Source organism: Temnothorax nylanderi, unplaced genomic scaffold (assembly GCF_030848795.1).
Source record: "Temnothorax nylanderi isolate EJ_2023f unplaced genomic scaffold, tnyl_v1.0 TNYL_tig0028_pilon, whole genome shotgun sequence".
NCBI classification, from domain to species: Eukaryota; Metazoa; Arthropoda; class Insecta; order Hymenoptera; family Formicidae; genus Temnothorax; species Temnothorax nylanderi.
In genome coordinates, this window is record NW_027249090.1 from 139,550 (window position 1) to 158,605 (window position 19,056).

General features: G+C 33.5%; 2 protein-coding genes across 4 annotated transcripts; one reads left to right on the top strand and one right to left on the bottom strand.

The window, feature by feature from the left end:
- The first annotated feature begins 7,482 nt into the window (after nucleotides 1–7,482).
- Nucleotides 7,483–14,287, top strand: LOC139770216 (nose resistant to fluoxetine protein 6). The gene is made up of 13 exons (XM_071701982.1): nucleotides 7,483–8,109; nucleotides 9,975–10,219; nucleotides 10,734–10,927; nucleotides 11,067–11,167; nucleotides 11,524–11,748; nucleotides 11,848–12,061; nucleotides 12,264–12,429; nucleotides 12,536–12,615; nucleotides 12,709–12,804; nucleotides 12,877–13,006; nucleotides 13,489–13,663; nucleotides 13,864–14,006; nucleotides 14,082–14,287. Exons 1-13 carry the CDS (start codon nucleotides 7,893–7,895, stop codon nucleotides 14,214–14,216), a joined length of 2,121 nt encoding a protein of 706 aa, XP_071558083.1. The 5' UTR covers nucleotides 7,483–7,892; the 3' UTR covers nucleotides 14,217–14,287.
- A 152-nt stretch (nucleotides 14,288–14,439) lies between these two features.
- Nucleotides 14,440–18,851, bottom strand: Mtm (phosphatidylinositol-3-phosphate phosphatase). 3 transcript variants are annotated; one of them, XM_071701983.1, is made up of 10 exons: nucleotides 18,744–18,851; nucleotides 17,698–17,929; nucleotides 17,501–17,602; nucleotides 16,725–17,177; nucleotides 16,178–16,625; nucleotides 15,938–16,113; nucleotides 15,438–15,545; nucleotides 15,113–15,297; nucleotides 14,838–15,042; nucleotides 14,440–14,753 (listed from the first exon to the last, which is right to left on the bottom strand). In XM_071701983.1, the coding sequence occupies exons 2-10, from the start codon at nucleotides 17,821–17,823 to the stop codon at nucleotides 14,601–14,603; spliced, it is 1,956 nt and encodes a 651-aa protein (XP_071558084.1). In that variant the 5' UTR covers nucleotides 17,824–17,929; nucleotides 18,744–18,851; the 3' UTR covers nucleotides 14,440–14,600. The 3 variants fall into 3 exon arrangements, with proteins under 3 accessions (XP_071558084.1, XP_071558085.1, XP_071558086.1); XM_071701984.1 differs by lacking the exon at nucleotides 18,744–18,851 and adding an exon at nucleotides 18,584–18,736; XM_071701985.1 differs by lacking the exon at nucleotides 17,501–17,602.
- Nucleotides 18,852–19,056: the final 205 nt, after the last annotated feature.

Consider the following 19,056-nt stretch of genomic DNA (forward strand, 5'->3'; position numbering starts at 1 on the left):
AAAAGGTAAACCAGAAAAAGGAGTAGTTATGCTATACTACCACATGGTTCTACCATAAGAACGGAGCAACTCTTGTCTTAAATATCTTTAATAACGTAACAACTACAGTTATTATCGGTTAAAGGCTGGGAAAAATTTTTGAACTTTGAGGCAATGTTTTTATTTTTCCATCTGTACGGATGAGTTAAAACGAAAAAGAAATATATTCGCTTCCTTGGCGAAATTGACGTCGTTATATGCCATTTAAACGATACGCAATCAGCGTATGGTATCAATCAGGATAACAGTGTGCAACTGCAGAAGGGAGGCATCACGCTTTCTCTGTATCTGGACGCGGATCTACGCGTTGACGTAATCCACATTCGTGAGAGATACCGATATGCAAGCAGGTGTCAGCCTTTGCATGGCAATTAATCGCAGATTTTCGAGATCATTTCCAGGTGAAATGTCTAGTACAAAAATGTTGAAGCTGTGAGTTTTTAATCGAGAAGGGTTTAAAATTGTTCAATTAAATTGTCCGAAATTTGTCTAGATACGGTATATTGTATAATAGTGAAGGTATATTTTTAAACGTCAATCATATTTTTCATTGAACTTTATAAATAGCTTTTTAATATTATTGTATTTATATTATTAATTAATCATACGGTTGGACAACTCGATAATAATGTTAATAAAAGTCATGAAGCAGAATAATAGTCGTGAGTATTGAAATATGATGAATCATCGAACCTGACATATATCAAACCTGCCACATGAAGTATGATAAATGAATGACGATTCTCACCTTTACTACTATATGATATCAGATATAAGATATAATATATCATATATACCTACTCTTGAGTGCGAATTTTGGACAATTTGACTGGTCAACTTTAAATAATTTTTATTTAAAAATTATTCTAGTTTTAGTATTCAGAATTTTATCTTAAAATGACCTCAAGAGTCTGACGTTAACTGCTGTCAGGCGAAGTCTGGGACATCCTGTACACGCATTATTTTATGCACTGTCATACGAGCGCTTTCACGGTACAATTCGTCGCAATTCATCCTGGTACGGATACGAAAATAGACGTTATTCGGTTATCTTAAAGGTAACAAATGCGAATTCGGGTGGCGTTTTTGACGAGAGGCATTTGCTGTAAAAACGTGTGATTTACAAAGTGTATAAGGGCGGTTTATTAAACGAGAATTATTAGATGTCGCCCATGTATGTGCGGATTTAGAAATGATATCGCTTATATTTGCTATAACAATGACATAACTCAAAAAGCAAAGTTTTCCAGATAAGTTCAAATGTTTTAAATCATTAAAATTTTGTAATATATTATTTATAAATGCGATTTTGATGTAATAACTGATTGTAGAGGAGTAAAAGTATCTACATATTAGCTTTTTATTCAGAATTCTCTTTTTTGCAAACGACTTAAAAATGATCTTTCTCAAATTACGTCGTTTGTTTAAGAACTTGAAATACGTCGAAATTTCAGCTCTAAACTCGATTGGTCACAAATCCATCTCCTCAACTTCGTAGTTTCCTTAAGGGTTGGTTTCTCAAATCAATATGATAATTAGTTGAAATTTATGGAGAATATTCGTCGATGGAAATCTGTCGTCCTGGTCGTCCATGCCAAAGTTGAAGATAATTGTCTGGATGGTTGTCGAGAGTAATTAATTATTGAAGTTATACTCTTATCTCTCTCTTATACACGGGTGACATAGCAAAAATGTTACGACACCTGTAATGTAACTCTCGAAAGAATATTAAAAATCACAGGAATTTAATGAAAATAGGTGCAAATAATTCTTTACATATTTAGGAAGGACTTTTACGAAGACTGAAATGATTTGCCTACAGTTATTAAGAAATTAAACAGCATATTGTTACATTTCAACGTTATTTTGATTTTAATTGGTATTATATAGGTAAACAACTTTATTTAAAACCTTAAGAAACAGCTAATTAAATGCATTCCACGCATTTATTTGCTAAAACTCGGTTATTTTACGCGACGAAAACACACCTATAGGCAACCTGACGGCAACCAACCGCCTTAACTTAATTTCTCAAATTTAAAAAACAAGTAAAGGATCTCTGTTTGAATTTTGACGGTAGTCAGAGAAGAAGATCTAAGATGGTGACAGATCTTTAACACATATATTGGCCATTATTGTATATCTTTAACTAGCATAGTATACTAAAAAAATATGACGATTATATTACAGTATATCTGAAAAATGTTAGAAAATGAAACAATTGTTTAAAGGTATCCTGTATATCATAGCATCTATTTGTTACGCCTGTATGGAATGTTAATAACGCGTTAAGATAATATAATCATTAAAGTAATATTTCTTAAATGTATATTTCATACTTAATTTTATTTCATAAATACTATCACATTTATTCCTATGAGTCGTTTTCATTTATTATGCTATTATGATTTTAACATAATTATAGAGGTAGGATGTGTAAATTATTACCGTTCCATCCAAATATAGCTTTTATACTATTATTTATTGTATCGATACATTAAGCTGTTTATAAAAAAGTAAAAAGTATTTTAAGATACTTGTATCGTTTCCAGAATATTATTAATTTGCCAATTCAATAAAAATTTAATTTGTTATTGCTAATTTTGTGAATAATTAAATAATAAACAATAAAAATTCTTTTGCCGATCCCTGCTTAACACTACAAAATGCGTGATATCAGTAAAAAATTAACTTTTTCAAAAAAGGTAAAAAAAGGCGCCAAGTACACAATGTATTTTGTAAATTTTTTAAATTCAAAAATCCAATCTAAGTGGTAGCTTTATTTTTCTTTAACAAAAATATGTCACAAAATTATGTTACGTAGCTCAACCTAAGTGATATGTATAAATCCAAAAATCTAATTTAAGTGGTAGTAGCTTTAATTTCTCCTTAACAAAATTATTATATCACAAAATTATGTTAGTTAACTCAACCCAAGTGACATATGTATTTCAAAAAAAAGATGTGAAATCTTTAAATTGCGCCAATTGCAAAAAGAATATATATATTGCTTTGAAAAATAATTGAAAAACTATTTAAGAGGTAATAGTACAAAATAAAAATATTTAATTAAAATAAATAAAATTTTCTTGTAAAAAAACTTGTCGCTGCTAGATTTCGAAATTTAAACATTAAAATTTAAACATTAGTACTAAAATTTTTGATTGTATAAAGAAACAATAAATATAATTAGGGAAGAATGTGACGGGAGTAAAAAAGCAGCGCCAAGTCTTTTTACAAGAAAAATTTATTTAATTTAATTAAATATATTTATTTATTTTAATTATGTATTACTAACACAAATATATATTACAAATATTCTTTATGAAATAATCAATCAAAACTTTTTAAGTTACGCAAAATCCATGCAGAGGCGTATTCAGGGGTTGGTGAAACTGAGCGCAGGTCCATTAACTAATCAACTTGCAACGTTTCTCTTGCGAATGAATTCAAGAATCGCACCCCTGGTGAAAATAAAAATCGGAGCGCAAGTCAAATATAAAAGGAGAATAATAAAAGCGTAAACGGAACTTTTAGGAAATATAAATTGAAACGCCTCTTAGATGACAAGTTTTAATAGGCAAACTTAAAGTTACTTTGTATATGTATATGTATATGTATATAGAGACGTGTGTGAGTGGAGCATATAAACGAGTATTATGTATCCTATTAATTACGTCAGTGCTCTTATTTCAATTTTTTGCATTTCACTTTGCCTGATTAATCTTTAACAACTCAATAAGATCAACTCAATAAATCAGGCTCTTCAAAACTCCCACAAATATTCTAAGATATTTTTGGTAATAGCATTAAACACACACGTTAACTTTATCATTATATATATATATATAGGGGAGACCGGGGCTAAGCCGACACTATTTTTTCAAAGGCAATTTTTAATATTTAATTAAAATTTTTAGGCAAATTCAATGGTACATATTTAAAGAGTTTCTTCAGGTACAAAATTGATTCAGGAAGTTTTGCTGTACGTCGCTTTGTTTTGCCGCCAGGAAAGGAAAAGTGACGCGAAGACAAATTTTCGAATTGAAAAATGCCGGGGCAAACTCGACACCCCGCCGGGGCAAACTCAACACTTTGTCTGATCGACACAATTTGATCTGGAACTTATTTTTTACTGTCTGAAAATGAAAATACATTGTTTATTGTGTATTTAAAAAGTACAAAAATTCGGGATAAAGTAGCTAGAACAATCATTTAAAATAATGAGAACAAAAATTGTTGAACTTTCAATTATCTTCATCTAAACTCATGTCTGAAAAACAATTAATGCAGGTAAACTCGCGATCGGACGTGCGCATACATTTGTCATGAGCCATACGGCTGCATGACAAGCATCGTTTGTTACTGGGAGCCGACGAAACGGCGTGGTGTTGACTTTGCCCCGGACGTCGTTTTTCACTTTTGTCACTTCAAAAACATGAAAATTTTGAAAATATGCAAAAACGATTATCGGATTCATATAGAGCATCAAATTTCCCATCAAAATCACTTACCGGTAGATTCGCAAGAGTAAAGCTCGATGAAAGAGTAGACATTTTCGAGAGATCAGAAAAATTACTTTTCACTATCAAAAACGCTTATGTCGCGTTAAAAATTACACTATAACTCAGAATGTTACCAAATTCCGTTGATAATACTGGCACATAAAGACGCATTTACAGTAGGAAAGGCAAGTTTCTACGATAGATTTAAATTGGCAAAAAGCCTAGTGTCAAGTTTGCCCCGTTGTCGGCTTAGCCCCGGTCTCCCCTATATTTAATGTTTATTTAAAATGTACTATTTTCTAATTTGGCCGGATCTATTTATACATATAAATCATATAACATGTCGTTATCGTATTATGTATTACATATTATGTATAAACCAGTTAGCCACATGCTTCATTACGTATCTGTCAGTGAACTTCTCAATGTCATGATAGCTTATATGAATAGCGATAAGCAATGGCATTTTATATGAATAACGTAACATCGCACATATAAGTGAGTGCATTTATTATTTCTTTTGCTCTTTATATTCTTGTATTCTGTTAATCTTTAATCTCGGTTAATTTTTAATTGGATGGTATAATATAGTTCCTGATGTAACATAAGTTTATTTGTTTTATTTGCATCTTTAGTTGTTGGTTGTATTTCTTGTTGTATATGCCCTTATGGAAAAATACACTCAACTTTTGGTGTTAACCGTTAAAAAAACACCATAGAAAAACCCTTAAAGTTGGGTGTACTTTTTCATAAGGGTGTACTCCAGTTTTTGGTTCTTTTCCTCTCCAATGTCTGAATACATATTCTATTTGTTTTTAGATGCAGAAAGTGCTACTAAATATGAGTAAAAGACAGATTTATAAGTAGCAAAAGTATTTCGACTAAAATTATATAGATTCAATATAAATTATTCTTGGATCATTTGAAAATAATAATGAGCTTATAGCGAAAGCCAAAGTACAGATAGAGACATAATTAATTAAATTGTTTTCGACAGAAATCAATATGAAAATATTATTAATTTATCCTCAGCATTTCAGTGTCCATTTCTGTCGATTATAAAAAATGAGGTTTAAAATTTTACGTAAGTATATATAAATATTTTGCGAATGTAAGTGAATCTCCTAAAAGATAATTATGAGGAGCAGATATACAAATAAAAGTAAAGTGTCAGAGTGCAAGTAATTGAAAGTCTCGGAAAATTGAGATTTTCTAATTAGAATCTCTAATTCATTCTAAATTGTCTCTCAGGTAATTCCAGGAAGTAATTACGATAATAAGCATGCAAGCGAAAGAAGGCAATTACTCACATCCCGAAACTTTTTTCTTTTCTTGCTTATATATTCGTCATGATTATCTCGCAGGGGATTATTTGAAGAATAACTTACAATTGGATTGAATTTCAAATTAGAAATTGTCATTTTTTCGAAAATTTCTCGGTTCAATTGTTCCTGTCTGAATACTTATTTCCCACATGCTCATAATAATTAATTATCTCCTGGAGAATTTATTTCGGAATAACTTAGATTAGATTTCAAATTGGAGATTGCTATTTTCTGCAAATTTTATCATTCAATTGTTCGCGATCAATATTTTCTTCACCTGTATGCTTATTGTATTAGGTTGGTGCAAAAATAATGTTGGTTTTTAACTTTTAACTTAAATGCACATATCTCAACTCAGGATAAACTTAATCAGTCGAAATAACAACTTTTAAAATCTATACATTTTTGCCTACGAGATACAAGTTTATTTATTCCAGTAATATAAAATATATGGCTGCAGGCCGTTCTCGACTCTCTTTATCTTCAAGGGTCTTATCTTCATAGGCTCTAATCTTTGTTACGAAATTTTTTGGACCAACGTTGCACCATGCATTCGTTGACAGTTCCTTCGCCAAATGCGGCGTTGATAATTCGAATCGTTTCTGCTGTTTTACGGCCTAGCTTGAACTCGTATAAAAAAATTACTCGAATTTGCTTATTTTCCATCTCTGTTTCAGTAGTCTAAATTGCCCACAAATTGGCATCAATAATATAATCAGGGTTATGAATAAACAGAGCAAAGTTTGCGCTTTGACATGGCGTGTAACATGAATATGGTTAAATAAAACCTTTATCAAAAAGTACAGTGCTAAAATTCAAAATTACAAAAACCAACATTATTCTTGCGCCAACCTATTAATTATCTCTTGAGGAAGTTATTCCGGTTAGAGTAATTTTGATAAAATCCCATTAAAATTACAGATTGTCGTTTATTCTCATGAGCCAAAGAAAAAGGACATAAAAATGTCAAGAAAAAATTAATAATTACCAAAAAGATTTCTAAAAGAAATGGTTTAATTATGCATTCTATCTGTGACATTTTTCGGGTTTACAAAATTTCTTTAAAGGTAAACTGAAATACGATATTATGCGCGCTACATGCGCGCAGTTCACTTCTGTTTTAAATGTCACATTTTCCTAATATATTCCAGGTCTCTATGTTCTTAGATAAATTGTCAATCTAATCATTCTTTTTTTCAGTTTTTAAAATATCAGATACGCTTTTGTTTATTTCTATTCTTGACATATTGACAGTTTAATAACTAAATCCTGGATGAAAAATAAAAGAGAATTTATTTTTTGTGTTTTTCAACTGCGGCATTTACTACTTAACTGGTGGAAAAATTTGTAATTTGTCTGTTTGAAAATTCAAACAGACAGGTCAAAACAGAAGAAGAAAATACAATTTTAAAGATAATTTCTAATTTCGCACAGAGACTATATAAAAATTTATAAATTCACATTTTATTGCCTTCTTATAAGATTATTTTCTTATACGATTTTCTATACGTTATATTCATCGGATGCCAGCATACTCAATGATCAAATGTACACAATAACGTGGTGGGGCTCCGTAACGACATCGAAAAAGTTGACGGGGAGGACGTTTCGCTTTCCACTGCAAATCCACGTTAACTTCTCCCTATATAGACCAGTCTGGTCGCGGTCGTCGAATCTGGCTGACCAATATTAATCTCCACTGTACAAATCAAAAAATATCCGCTGACAAAACTTTAACGTTTGCGCGGACGAAGTTAATAAACAGAGCTTTCTTTAATACGATTCGTCGGGCTAAACGTGGCCCCTTTATTTCTGCGAAGAAAATAATCCTATTCTGCGAAGAGAATAATCCTAGATCTGCACTTTAACGAAATTTGTTACATGAGCAAAACCCAGTTTCACTCTGTCGTATCTCTGAAATTGATTTCACGATTGGTATCGGTATTCGCCACATGTACAATTTAGAATAAACGAGGAAACAAAAGTGACTGTGACTGTCGAGTGTTAATATAAAACATGAATTATGTCGCGTCAGCGACTTTTTTGTTTCTACATCTGCAATTTCGCCGTGTTATTCTGCGTATCTGCACAATTTCACGGATCTAACGAAAACGGTATCCATTTACTGCCCGCTTATGCTATCGCCACGAGAGCCGGTCTTCTCGGTTCGGCGACATGTGGGATAGAACTACGAGATTTTCAAAACGCTGTCGATCAACGAATACTATGGGGCTTGAAGAGTGAGTAAAATCCATTCTTAATCATAATCGTACCGATAAATCGAATGCAAAGTCTGGAAAGCTAAAATAATCTTTCGCGTTTGTTTTATATTGAATTGTTTCTTTGCGTGTTGTTGAACTGCGTGACTGAGTTAAGATTCTGTGGCTCTTTCTTCGTTTGTAAAATAATAGAGAGATTAAAGTAATTAAATCGTAAAATTAATTTTTCTCGATGTTTATAAAACTGCACCTATAAATAAAGGTATCTATAATAATAGTCAAATTATTTCAGTGTTTTATATCTATAAAGCTTTTGATTTAATCCTCAGAGACTTCATAATTAAAGATTTCGTAAATCAAGCAATAAATTCAATTGATCGAGTTCATCGACTTAAAAGGATGGGCTCAGCAAAAAGATGATCCACTTCCGGGATGATTTTAAACGGGTTTTTAAATTATCATTTAGATAGTTTCACCAACGTCAATTAACTGTAACCTTCGATTAAACTCACTCTTCGTCTCTTTCCAGAGATTAGAAAGAGATAGTTAGAAAGAGATGAAGAGTTTGATTGAAACTGGGCCTTAGGCCAGTATTCATAGTCAGTTCTTATATTTAAGACCGTCTTAAGTACAATATTAAGATGTCATTAAATTATCACAGAGCCGTATTAGCATCTTAAAATATTACTTAAGACGGTCTTGAAATAATATCCGACTATGAATATCGGCCTTAGAATCGATATAAAAACGTACGTTTTATGTCGACCTTTTTGCGCTGTCATTCTTCAGCTTCCTTAAAATGCAGCCTTAAAATATGACGCAATAAGGTAGATCGTTTATTATTAAAATTACAAGCTTGAAAAGTGGCGCTTATTACATCACTCGTCTAATGTTCTTTTTTCTCTCGATTAAAGAACAAGCTGTCCGGGGCGTGTGAGCTGCATTCCGAACGTAATTCGTTTATGCACACATTATGCAACATTATTACCGCCGCGATTGTGTCGTATACGCGTAACTTTCGTTTAGAGTTTAGAACACTTAACCGAATCAACTTTCTTCCGTGTTACACAAGGAACAAGTTTCTCAGCCGCATATGTGCAAGGGAAAAGCGTCTGTTACGCGGTCAACATCGCACGATTTTCTCTCATTTCATTTCGAGGATCTTGTATCTCGCGGATTCTAGCACGCTCCGCGTATCGCGGTGTGCCTGTAACGTTATAGAGAACACACGTTATAGCTGTACGTCATACAGAGTATGTACACTCTCTTAGGTACACAACGTATCCAATACACATCTTTGTGCGTGGCTCGAGTTCCGAATATTTTTCAATGCTATCATGTTTATTTATAACAGAAGCGATTTGAATGAAAGTTAATACAAACAAATCACGAAACATTGATAAGAATGTCATTCTTCGTAATTAGTATTACTTTAATTAACAAAAATATTTCATAATTAAAGGATTTTGTAAATTATATACGGTATATAATTGATGTATCCTTATGTAGAATTGTGAATTGACCAAGTAAAATAATTCTTTAATTTCAAGCAATAAATTCAATTACGATATCTCATTGTTCTTAATAGTTTTCCTTTCGTGAAGTGCATAATAATAATGCGCAGAATAACACATCGGGATTATATAATTATGTTACGTAATAATAATTGAAACTACAATAAAGCAAATCGCAACATGATTAAATTAAGGAGTTAAAAAACATGGAGAAATCTGAACAAAATATCTAAAAGTTGTCTTTCGCAATTATCTCGATCCTGCCTTCAGCAATTAATGAAAGTCTCAGTGATTAACCAAGATTGAATGAGAAATGCTATTCAATATTTTTGCGTGAATAACAATTTAATTGTGTATTTTTATCTTCTCAAGCATTGGATTCTAGCGGCGGCCCGAAATCGGGTTTCTTTTATGGAAATAATTTTTGGCTGGGCAGTCGTACTCAATGCATCGATATAATAAACAGGACTCCCTTCGAGATCGCAAAGCGGCTTATATTAAATGACACGCGCTATCGCGATCCACGAGATGAAATCCCTCCTTTCGAATTGAATTACTTCGTTGCTCATCTCAGGCACAACAGTACTCTTCAATACCACGTTGGTTTAAAAAACGAAGTAAGTTCTTCCGTGAGATTAATTACTTAGAATATATCGCGTCTCAAATCACCGTAGACTTTTTAATTTTCATTTTAAGTCAAGTTCTGCAGCAATAATATATGTTAACCGATCCTAAATCGCACATTTTTTGCATCTTTCTATATTTCTTGCATATTACAATCTAGATAAATCTTATTGCTTTAAAATTAATGCGAGGAAATTAAAATTATTTTGTTGCTAACGTTATTAAAAACATTATTGGGCCTAAACACGTTAAACGCAACTTGTTAGTAATATATATGGCATATAATAAATTATTAAAGAAGAAAGTTACAATAAAATTGGCATACGCATGCAAAATAGACTTTTTCGAGCACGTGTGTGATCTTTTTTGACGAAATTTCGCTGATGGACAAATATTCAAATTTTTTAACGTAAAATTATACAAAATATGCAAATATTAACGATCGTTGGCATATTGTGTCTGATATTAAGATATATTAAAATATGCTACATAGCAGGTTGTTTTTAGGATCTCATTACACTCGGCCTCTGCTTACCCGCGTCCTGCTCCGTGAATAATGTAAGCTACATTTTGGAAACAATATTTCGTGACAGACTTCTCTTAATCAATGATCTTTATTCCGTGGATCTCAGCCTGATCCAGGTAAAAGACTTGAAGGACGATTATCAATGGCTACTGAGTGGTGGGATGCTTTTCATATGGTACGTCAAAAAACGCAAAAAACAATCAAAATTAACATTATAGTTAAAGCAATCATATACGTAAAATTTTCATGTACCTTCCGAAGCCTGAGAAAGCAATGGAAAGAGATACTTGCATATATTAATTTTATGGTTTCAGTGTTGTTTTAGTGCTTACCTTTACCATGATGATAAGCGGCACAATATACGATATATTCATATATCAAAAATATTTAAAAACAAAGAGTAAAATTGCCGTTAGTAAGTATATTGTCTAAAGCTTCTTAAGCATCTTCGACAGTAGACTATAGCGTTGATATAGTCTACTGTCGAAGTATATCGACGTGTATTGTGATCTTTCACCGTATTCCAAAAGAAATAATTTCATGCTCTGCGCATTGAAATTATTTAACTAATTTGGAGTAAATATTATTTTAATAAAATTCCACAAAAAGATATTTTTCCCTCCCTTATCTCTTATTATGTATTATTCATTCCTATGTGTTTTAGGAACAAATATTTAATTTATTTTTCAATATTTAATTTTCTCTGTCGACAAGTATCTTTCGTGATTTTTACGTCAATGTAGATGCTAAAGATCCTGAGTTGTGATTTAGGAAAAAACGCGGCCGAGGAGATGGAAATGACAGATTCGTCGGATCCACGTGAGAAAAATAGAATCGGGAACGTACTAATGTGTTTCTCTATTTACACAAATACGAAAACAATATTTCGCACGGAATTGGACGCCGACACGATACCCGTTATTCATGGTTTAAAGTTTCTGAGCATGATTTGGATAATCATAGCCCACACCATACTTTACACGACGGAATATTTCGGTAAGTGGCTCGAAACACAAAAATTTTAGAATTAATTATTTACGTAATACTGACGTAACTATAAATTTGCATGCACATAATATCGTTTCATGTACGTAGACAATAAAGTGTGGATTTTGAGATTCGCTGAGGGTATCCCGATTCAAGTGATAAGCAACGCGACCATATCGGTCGATACCTATTTTTTGTTAAGCGGGCTTTTATTGGCCTACTCATATCTGAAGAATAAAACGGACAAAGAACAAAATAAGCCGATTAATTGGAGGGAGAAGTTAAAGGAGTTCTTTCACGGCGTAATGAGAAGATTTATCCGGTACGTTTCTCCGTTATCTTGATTCGCGCGGACAATGAACAAAGACGACGCTGTCAGTTAGCGCGACAGCATCACTGGTACAGTAATGAGCGGAATAAGAGAATAAGATTTAAAAAATTCAATTCAACGGCAAGCTAGACAATAGTGTGTGTGAATGCCCTTTTCACGTTTATTAAAGTTAATTCTAAAAATTCGTTTTAAGATTGACACCGCCTTACATGATGATGATAGGAATATTGCAATTGAACACGGCTTGGTACGACAAGACCTCGCAATTCTACATTGAGGAGAGACCGCACGAAATTTGCCCGAAATATTGGTGGAGGAATCTCTTATACATAAATAATCTGTTTGGTCATAATTCGATGGTACGAACGTCAATTTAATTACGCAATATCAATTTGACACGCTCGAAAACGTGTGAAAGATTCCTTATCCCGAGAATTACCTATTGAAATTTCTATTTCCTCGTAGTGCATGACCTGGAGTTGGTACCTAGCCAGCGATATGCAATTCTTTACAATCGGTCTGGCGCTCTTAATTCTGTCGACTGTGTAAGTTAAACGATCATTGAGACGAACGGAATGTTACACAATTCTCGCGCATATATCTGAAAAAATAAATGATAAGCTACGAATTTTTTTCAGATATTTTTATACGGCTGTTGCTTTGTTAAGTGCACTTCTAATAGGCTCGATTACGATAAGCGGCTATCTCTCATACATTTATGAATATGTCCCGACGTAAGTTACAACGTCATCTTATTGATCGTGAGATTAATTAGATAAATGAGCGTCCTTTTTGTGTTATTACAGCTTGGACGAACAGTACAGACTTATAGATGTCTTATACTATCCACCATGGATCCGAATTGGTCCTTATATTATTGGAATGATCACTGGTTACATTATAACAAGACTAAACAAAAAAATAGCCTTGACAAGGGTAGAGTATTACTTGTACTTTTAGATAAGAGAATTGGATAAAAACGTAAGCAATCGTTGGAGCAATGAAATACGTAGACTACTGTGTAATATTTAGAGATGTCAATTAAAAATTGTCATTTCTAATTATTTCAAACGTGGATTTAAAATGTCTATCATAAATTAACAATGCTAGAATAATTTCTAAAAAAAATAGCTTCGTTAAAAATAACCGATTTACTTAATCACACACCTATATCTGCAAGTAAGGTTTTATTTGCTTGTTATTACTTAATAATTCTGTCAAAAAAGTTTTTACTATTTGTGTGTATACTAATTGATCACTTGTAAGTTAAAATACTAGATATTTCGCGTTTTACAATTTAACACGGCCACAATGAAAAATCACAAGTAATAGGAAACCATGTAAATGTATAAAAGAATTATTTAACTCAAATTCAAATTATTTTTAATGTGCTATAACATTTTAAATATAAATTTCAGAACGCTTTAATTGTATACTGGAGCCTCGGTAGCGTTTGTAACATTTTCGTATTATTCGGCCTTTACAAGCGACAGATATCCGTTCTGTCTACTGCTATTTACGTTGCATTAAGCAGAACAGTTTGGGCTATAGGAATAGCATGGATTGTAATAGTGTGCTCTACTAAGCACGGAGGTTAGTTAATTTATAGAATAATATATAGATAAATATTATATCATATCAACGTAAATAAAATGTAATACACTATTCGTAACTTACATTCTATTTAATCTCTTTTTAAAAGTATTTTTGTAATAGCAAAACAAATAAAAATAATGTTATATTTTAGAAGAAAAGAAATTATTCTTGTTATCAAACGCTTGACTTTATTGCAGGCATCGTTAAGGAACTATTAACATGCAAAATCTGGATTCCTCTTAGCAGACTCACGTACTGTGCTTACCTTTTAAATCCTTTTATCATAGGTTCGATTCGCTTGCATAATGAAACATCCGCTCATTTAGAGCTTCTGTCCATGGTAAGTACACGAACATTCAAAAACTCCGACATCGACCGAAAAAAATACGCTTATTGTCACATTTTTCGTTTTTAGAGCGCCATGGTCACGGGACACCTGATGATTAGTTACATCTGTGCTTATGTATTGTCCTTAATGGCAGAATCACCGTATATCTTACTAATGCGGTCGAAAAAATATAAAGGACATAAGATAATTTCGCACACGTGATTGCGATGAAAACACTGCAATATTGTAATTGTTATTAAAACCGAATGAAATAAAATCGATTTTTGCTTTTATATTCTTTTATGTTCTTTTATATTCTTTTATATACCATTTGTGCGAAACCGTATTCGATTTTGATGAAATTTGGAGATAAGCTGGATATAATTTGCGATAAATTATGCGGAAGGAATGTTTCATGTGCGGTTAATTCATTGAAACGCAAGAATGCGCACGAATCTAGATTCGTTTTTATCAAGTGGGCATATTATACATAGCATCCACCAGCAGAATTCAGTCAAAATATCTTGTATCTGGCTCGAAAGAGTAGATCAAGAGTTTACAGCTCATTTACAAAACTACAAATTATCAGACGATCAAAGTTCCCCGCTATATATGAACTGGGGAATGTATTCTGGGTGGCGCCGGCGAGGTAACGGATCGATTCGCACGTGAGGCCTGTTCGCGTCTACCTTCCTCCAGCTGCTTTTCAAGCTGCTCTTTCAAGACTAGAAGCTCCCTTGTTCTTTGATAAACAGGATCCTTGAAGCAGACAAAAACAGGTATTTCGACGAAAATACTCATAAACTATTTAACGTGACAATCTTATTAGATATTTTCACATACCTGTTGCCGCATACTGGGGTTCCATCTACAATACAGACTTTTCCACGGTTTGATGTACCGCATACTAGCAACTGGCATTAGGATGAGTTGATAGTTTGTACCGGACCGGTAAAGAGGATTGAGATAAAGAGGTAATTGACTATTGGTATACGACCAGAGGGAGACTGTTCTTTGCTTCACTTGCTCCTGCACTCTCTCGCGTTCGCTGTAAATGTTATTATATAATAACTCGTGTACACAGAAATGTAAACCAAATTGCCCATACAAATAAGTACCTGCTGAACAAGAACGTTCCAAATCTGCAAGAGTAAAGATGATCGAGAATAGTAATTAAAAAATGTTCGTTGAATTCGAAAGCATTAGGGAATTGCCGCATTATTTGCCAAACGCAATCGATAAATTGTAAAAATACCGGCGATCTATCTGCATCGCTGTGGTGTTCATCACCGTGGCCTATCCTCTAAAAAAAAAACTATTTTTAATTATAACGAATATAACAATAATATAAAAGAAAAATTTGATTGTATATCGTAACGGTCTTATTTCTCTTATTATTAATAATACAAAACATCGTAGAAACTTAAAGAAAATTTGATGTACCTGTTGAAATTTATGTCCGAAGCTAAGCCACTCTTTTTCTACTAGAACCTCAAATCCCTTGACTGTTCTATAGTACGGATCTAACATTAACATTGCGAGAGCTGTAAGCTAAAAAAGACAATAACGATGTATACATGTAAGAAATATTGTAATGTTTCCTCTTTCGGTCCGTATATACTTGTCGGTACTGTACCGGTCAAAATCGATCAATACAGATGATTTGTATCGTTACAATTTATTGAATTTTCCCAGCTGGAATGTTCGTTAAGAAAATGTATTTTTAAGAATAAATTTTAAAATTTGAATGTTAAAAATATATTTATTTATATAATTTTATAAAAAGTTTTAGAGAGTAAAGATAAATTTTTAATCTAAATACGCAATAAAAAATATATTTTTCATTCAATCCATTCTCAAAAACACATTTCTTTGTCAAAACAATCAGGATAGAAAATCTTCTTAATAATAAAATTAATCAATTAGAATTAAGTGCCATTTACCTGTGCTGTTCGGTCCCAACCGTCGGAACAGTGAACTAGAACTGAAGTCTTGTGATTTTCGACTTTGTCCACAATTCTTACAGCCCCAGCGAGAACACATTTGATATGCTTAAGCCACATCGTTGATTCTATGCCTGATAGCCAGCGAGCCTCGTCAATTGTAGGGAAACATAATTCTGAAACAAAGTATATATAGACTAAAAGAAAACTTTATATTAGTAAATACCACAAATTCGATACCTTTTAACTTCCTGAGACTTTCTCTCATAACATGTATATTGTGAATATCGAGAAAGACCAATTCCGCATTCTGATAAGCGTCTTCGCTTTCGTATCCACCACCTTTCGCTTTGTTCGCTATCGCGTTTGGCATCGGCCGCGCGTCCATAATAAAAAGTTTATGACTTTGTGCGTTAGCGTCCATTATCAGCTGGACATACCTCTCATCCTCGCGACTTCGTTTGCCTCCGACGCCTACTAACGGCTGAGCGCAACGAGTTATCGTCGCTTGGCTTTCAGGATGAATCCAGGAGAGGACCGGAAGTCTGCCTCTACTCCTAAAAGATGCGGACGCTTGAAGATCCTCGTCGATCGCTGCGGCAGGTACCGCCCAGACAGCTGGATAACTGTCGCATAACGAATATGTGTCATTGATTTTGGATATTTTCCACATATCGTTATTTACACCCTGAAAATTAACGAAAAGCCAAATCAAGTTTTAAACAAGTCTAAATAATGTTTCTTAAAGTACTTTTGAGTTTTAAAATATGTTTCTTGAGATACATACCATTCTCTTTAATTCTGCAATAGGTTCGTAAACGTTCCAACCATTTTCAGAAAAGGTTTCAGAGTATTCAAAGGCAAAGAGAGGTAACTTGTGAGATAATGGAAAAGAATACTGTTGTAGTTTTTCGAATACGTCTCGTCTGGAATGGTTCTCCTGCTTATGAGCAAATCTGAGATTCCTCATATCCTTACAAAACACCTCGATTCCATAGGAATTTTCTCCTCTGCTCGACGCGCCGCCGACTTTTTCAATCCGACTAACGACCCCCAACGGCACTTCAACAATGTAAGGTGTTTCTCGATCTATACTACGAAAATGAAGCTTGTAGTTCGTAACACTAAGGATCCCTCTGGCAGGTCCCGAGTAAGGACACAAATAGGTAACTTCGTGCGCAATGCCTTGCACCCGTTCTCCATTCAGCAGCGGTGGTCCCGTATCTCCTCCAGACAAATTCTAATCAAAATAGCAGTATAAATGACAGTATAAATAACCAGTAAAAATATTGTGTAATGATGAATTTTGTGATAAAAAGAAAGTTTTCCTGTTTTCTACAACTTCAACAGAATAAACGGCAACAGCAGTAAATGTGTTGCAAAAGTAAAAGTGAAATAATAGGAAAATGTTTTACACAACAGAGAAATACATGGTATTTCAACAAAAATGCATATTTTAATATTCATTGACTATCATTGAATATTTGTACCAACGAAAAGTGTCACAATTGTGTGTAAACAAAAATAAAAACTGCTATGCTTAAGCATTTGCTACAAACTCACTTTTACTTGATTATCTTTTTTAGCCTCTAGAGCAGAGACTATGTTATTATCTGTTGAAGTGGAGCTTGAAGAAAAACTTTTTGAAGCTTTTTCCCAACTCTCCTAAAGAAATTTATAGATTTACTCAAGATATTCAATGTACAGTAATATGCTGGGTTATCAATCATAATCTTAATAAAATAAGCTCTGCTTCATACCGATTCCTGACCCATTTTCGAGTTAAGCGAACTGCTCTTGCTGTCTGAGTTGAGAGAATCTGAACTGGCATTCTTCGAATTGGTTTGTTCTGCACCTAGGAGTTCTGCACTGCCTCTCTTTTCCATACTTGTATTAAAGACAGTCCCAAATTTCTTTACTTTCGTTGGGACATTCTTATTTTCAGCTTCATTTGCTATTATCTATGATCGTATGAATATAAACCATCTGCATCTGTACACAAACAATTATAATGTAAGATATGTGACAATTAATTTAAAAAGTTCGTAAATAGTTAATGATGTTTAAACCGACACTTAATCTCAAAGACTTTGAGTTAATATATCAAAATATTGGGTTGATTCATAAATAAGTTCCATTTTCAACAACTTAACAAACTAAATTTGTATCAAAAACATTACAATAAATTGTAACGTTATATATTCTTGCCTTTTATTACTATTTATTTTATTGCAATAGATAAAATAATTAGATTACTGTGAGTAATACTACTAGTTTCTCAGGCTTGGTGATTCAGTAATTATCTACAGCGGAATTGATTTATGAGTTCAACTCGATAACGTGTTCTCTGAATATTAAATCAGACAGGGCATCTGCATATATTTCTAAATATATTTAATAATAAATATTGCCCGAATATGCTTCGGATACTAAACCATGCCAAAGCACACAAGAAATATATGTATAAACAGTGTAATATTCAAATGCTTTAGTTATGCGCTCTCGACTTCGGTCTCTGTAACATAACCTCACGAAGTTCGCAGCGCTCGCGATAACATAAGCATGAAATAATCCGAATTAATAAGCCAACGACCGGATTCTCGGAGCGCGATGTAAACATCGCACATACTTTCACAGAAAACTTACGACGAGAAAAGAATTTAAGAGTAGGATACGACCGGAATTGTGCCATGGAAGCGAATCATGCCGTGCCACGCCCAGAGACGCACAGTTGGCTTTATTATCCTCGGGGACATGCAAAAATTCCAGCCGCATCGAGGCTCGTGTCGACGCGCCGGATACGAACCTGTTTTCACTTTGTATTTATGCAACGTATCCCGTGGCGTTCGCTCCTGTCAGTGCAACATACTTTTGACAGACGCGGCCATCTTGCACGCGATCGTCGACAGGTGACGCCACGCTCCTCTCCTCGGCTCCACGTGCCATCGTGCACCTGTTCCAGGAGGATGGCTTACCGCCATGAAGAACGTTTTGAAAACTCCTCCATATGTCAGTTCGACCTCCTTCTCTCGATTCTTCATACTTACCGCCAAACGTCTTGTTAACACTTTTTGAGTGCCAAGACTGCCAAGCTGATTTCGGCATTTAACTTAATAAAA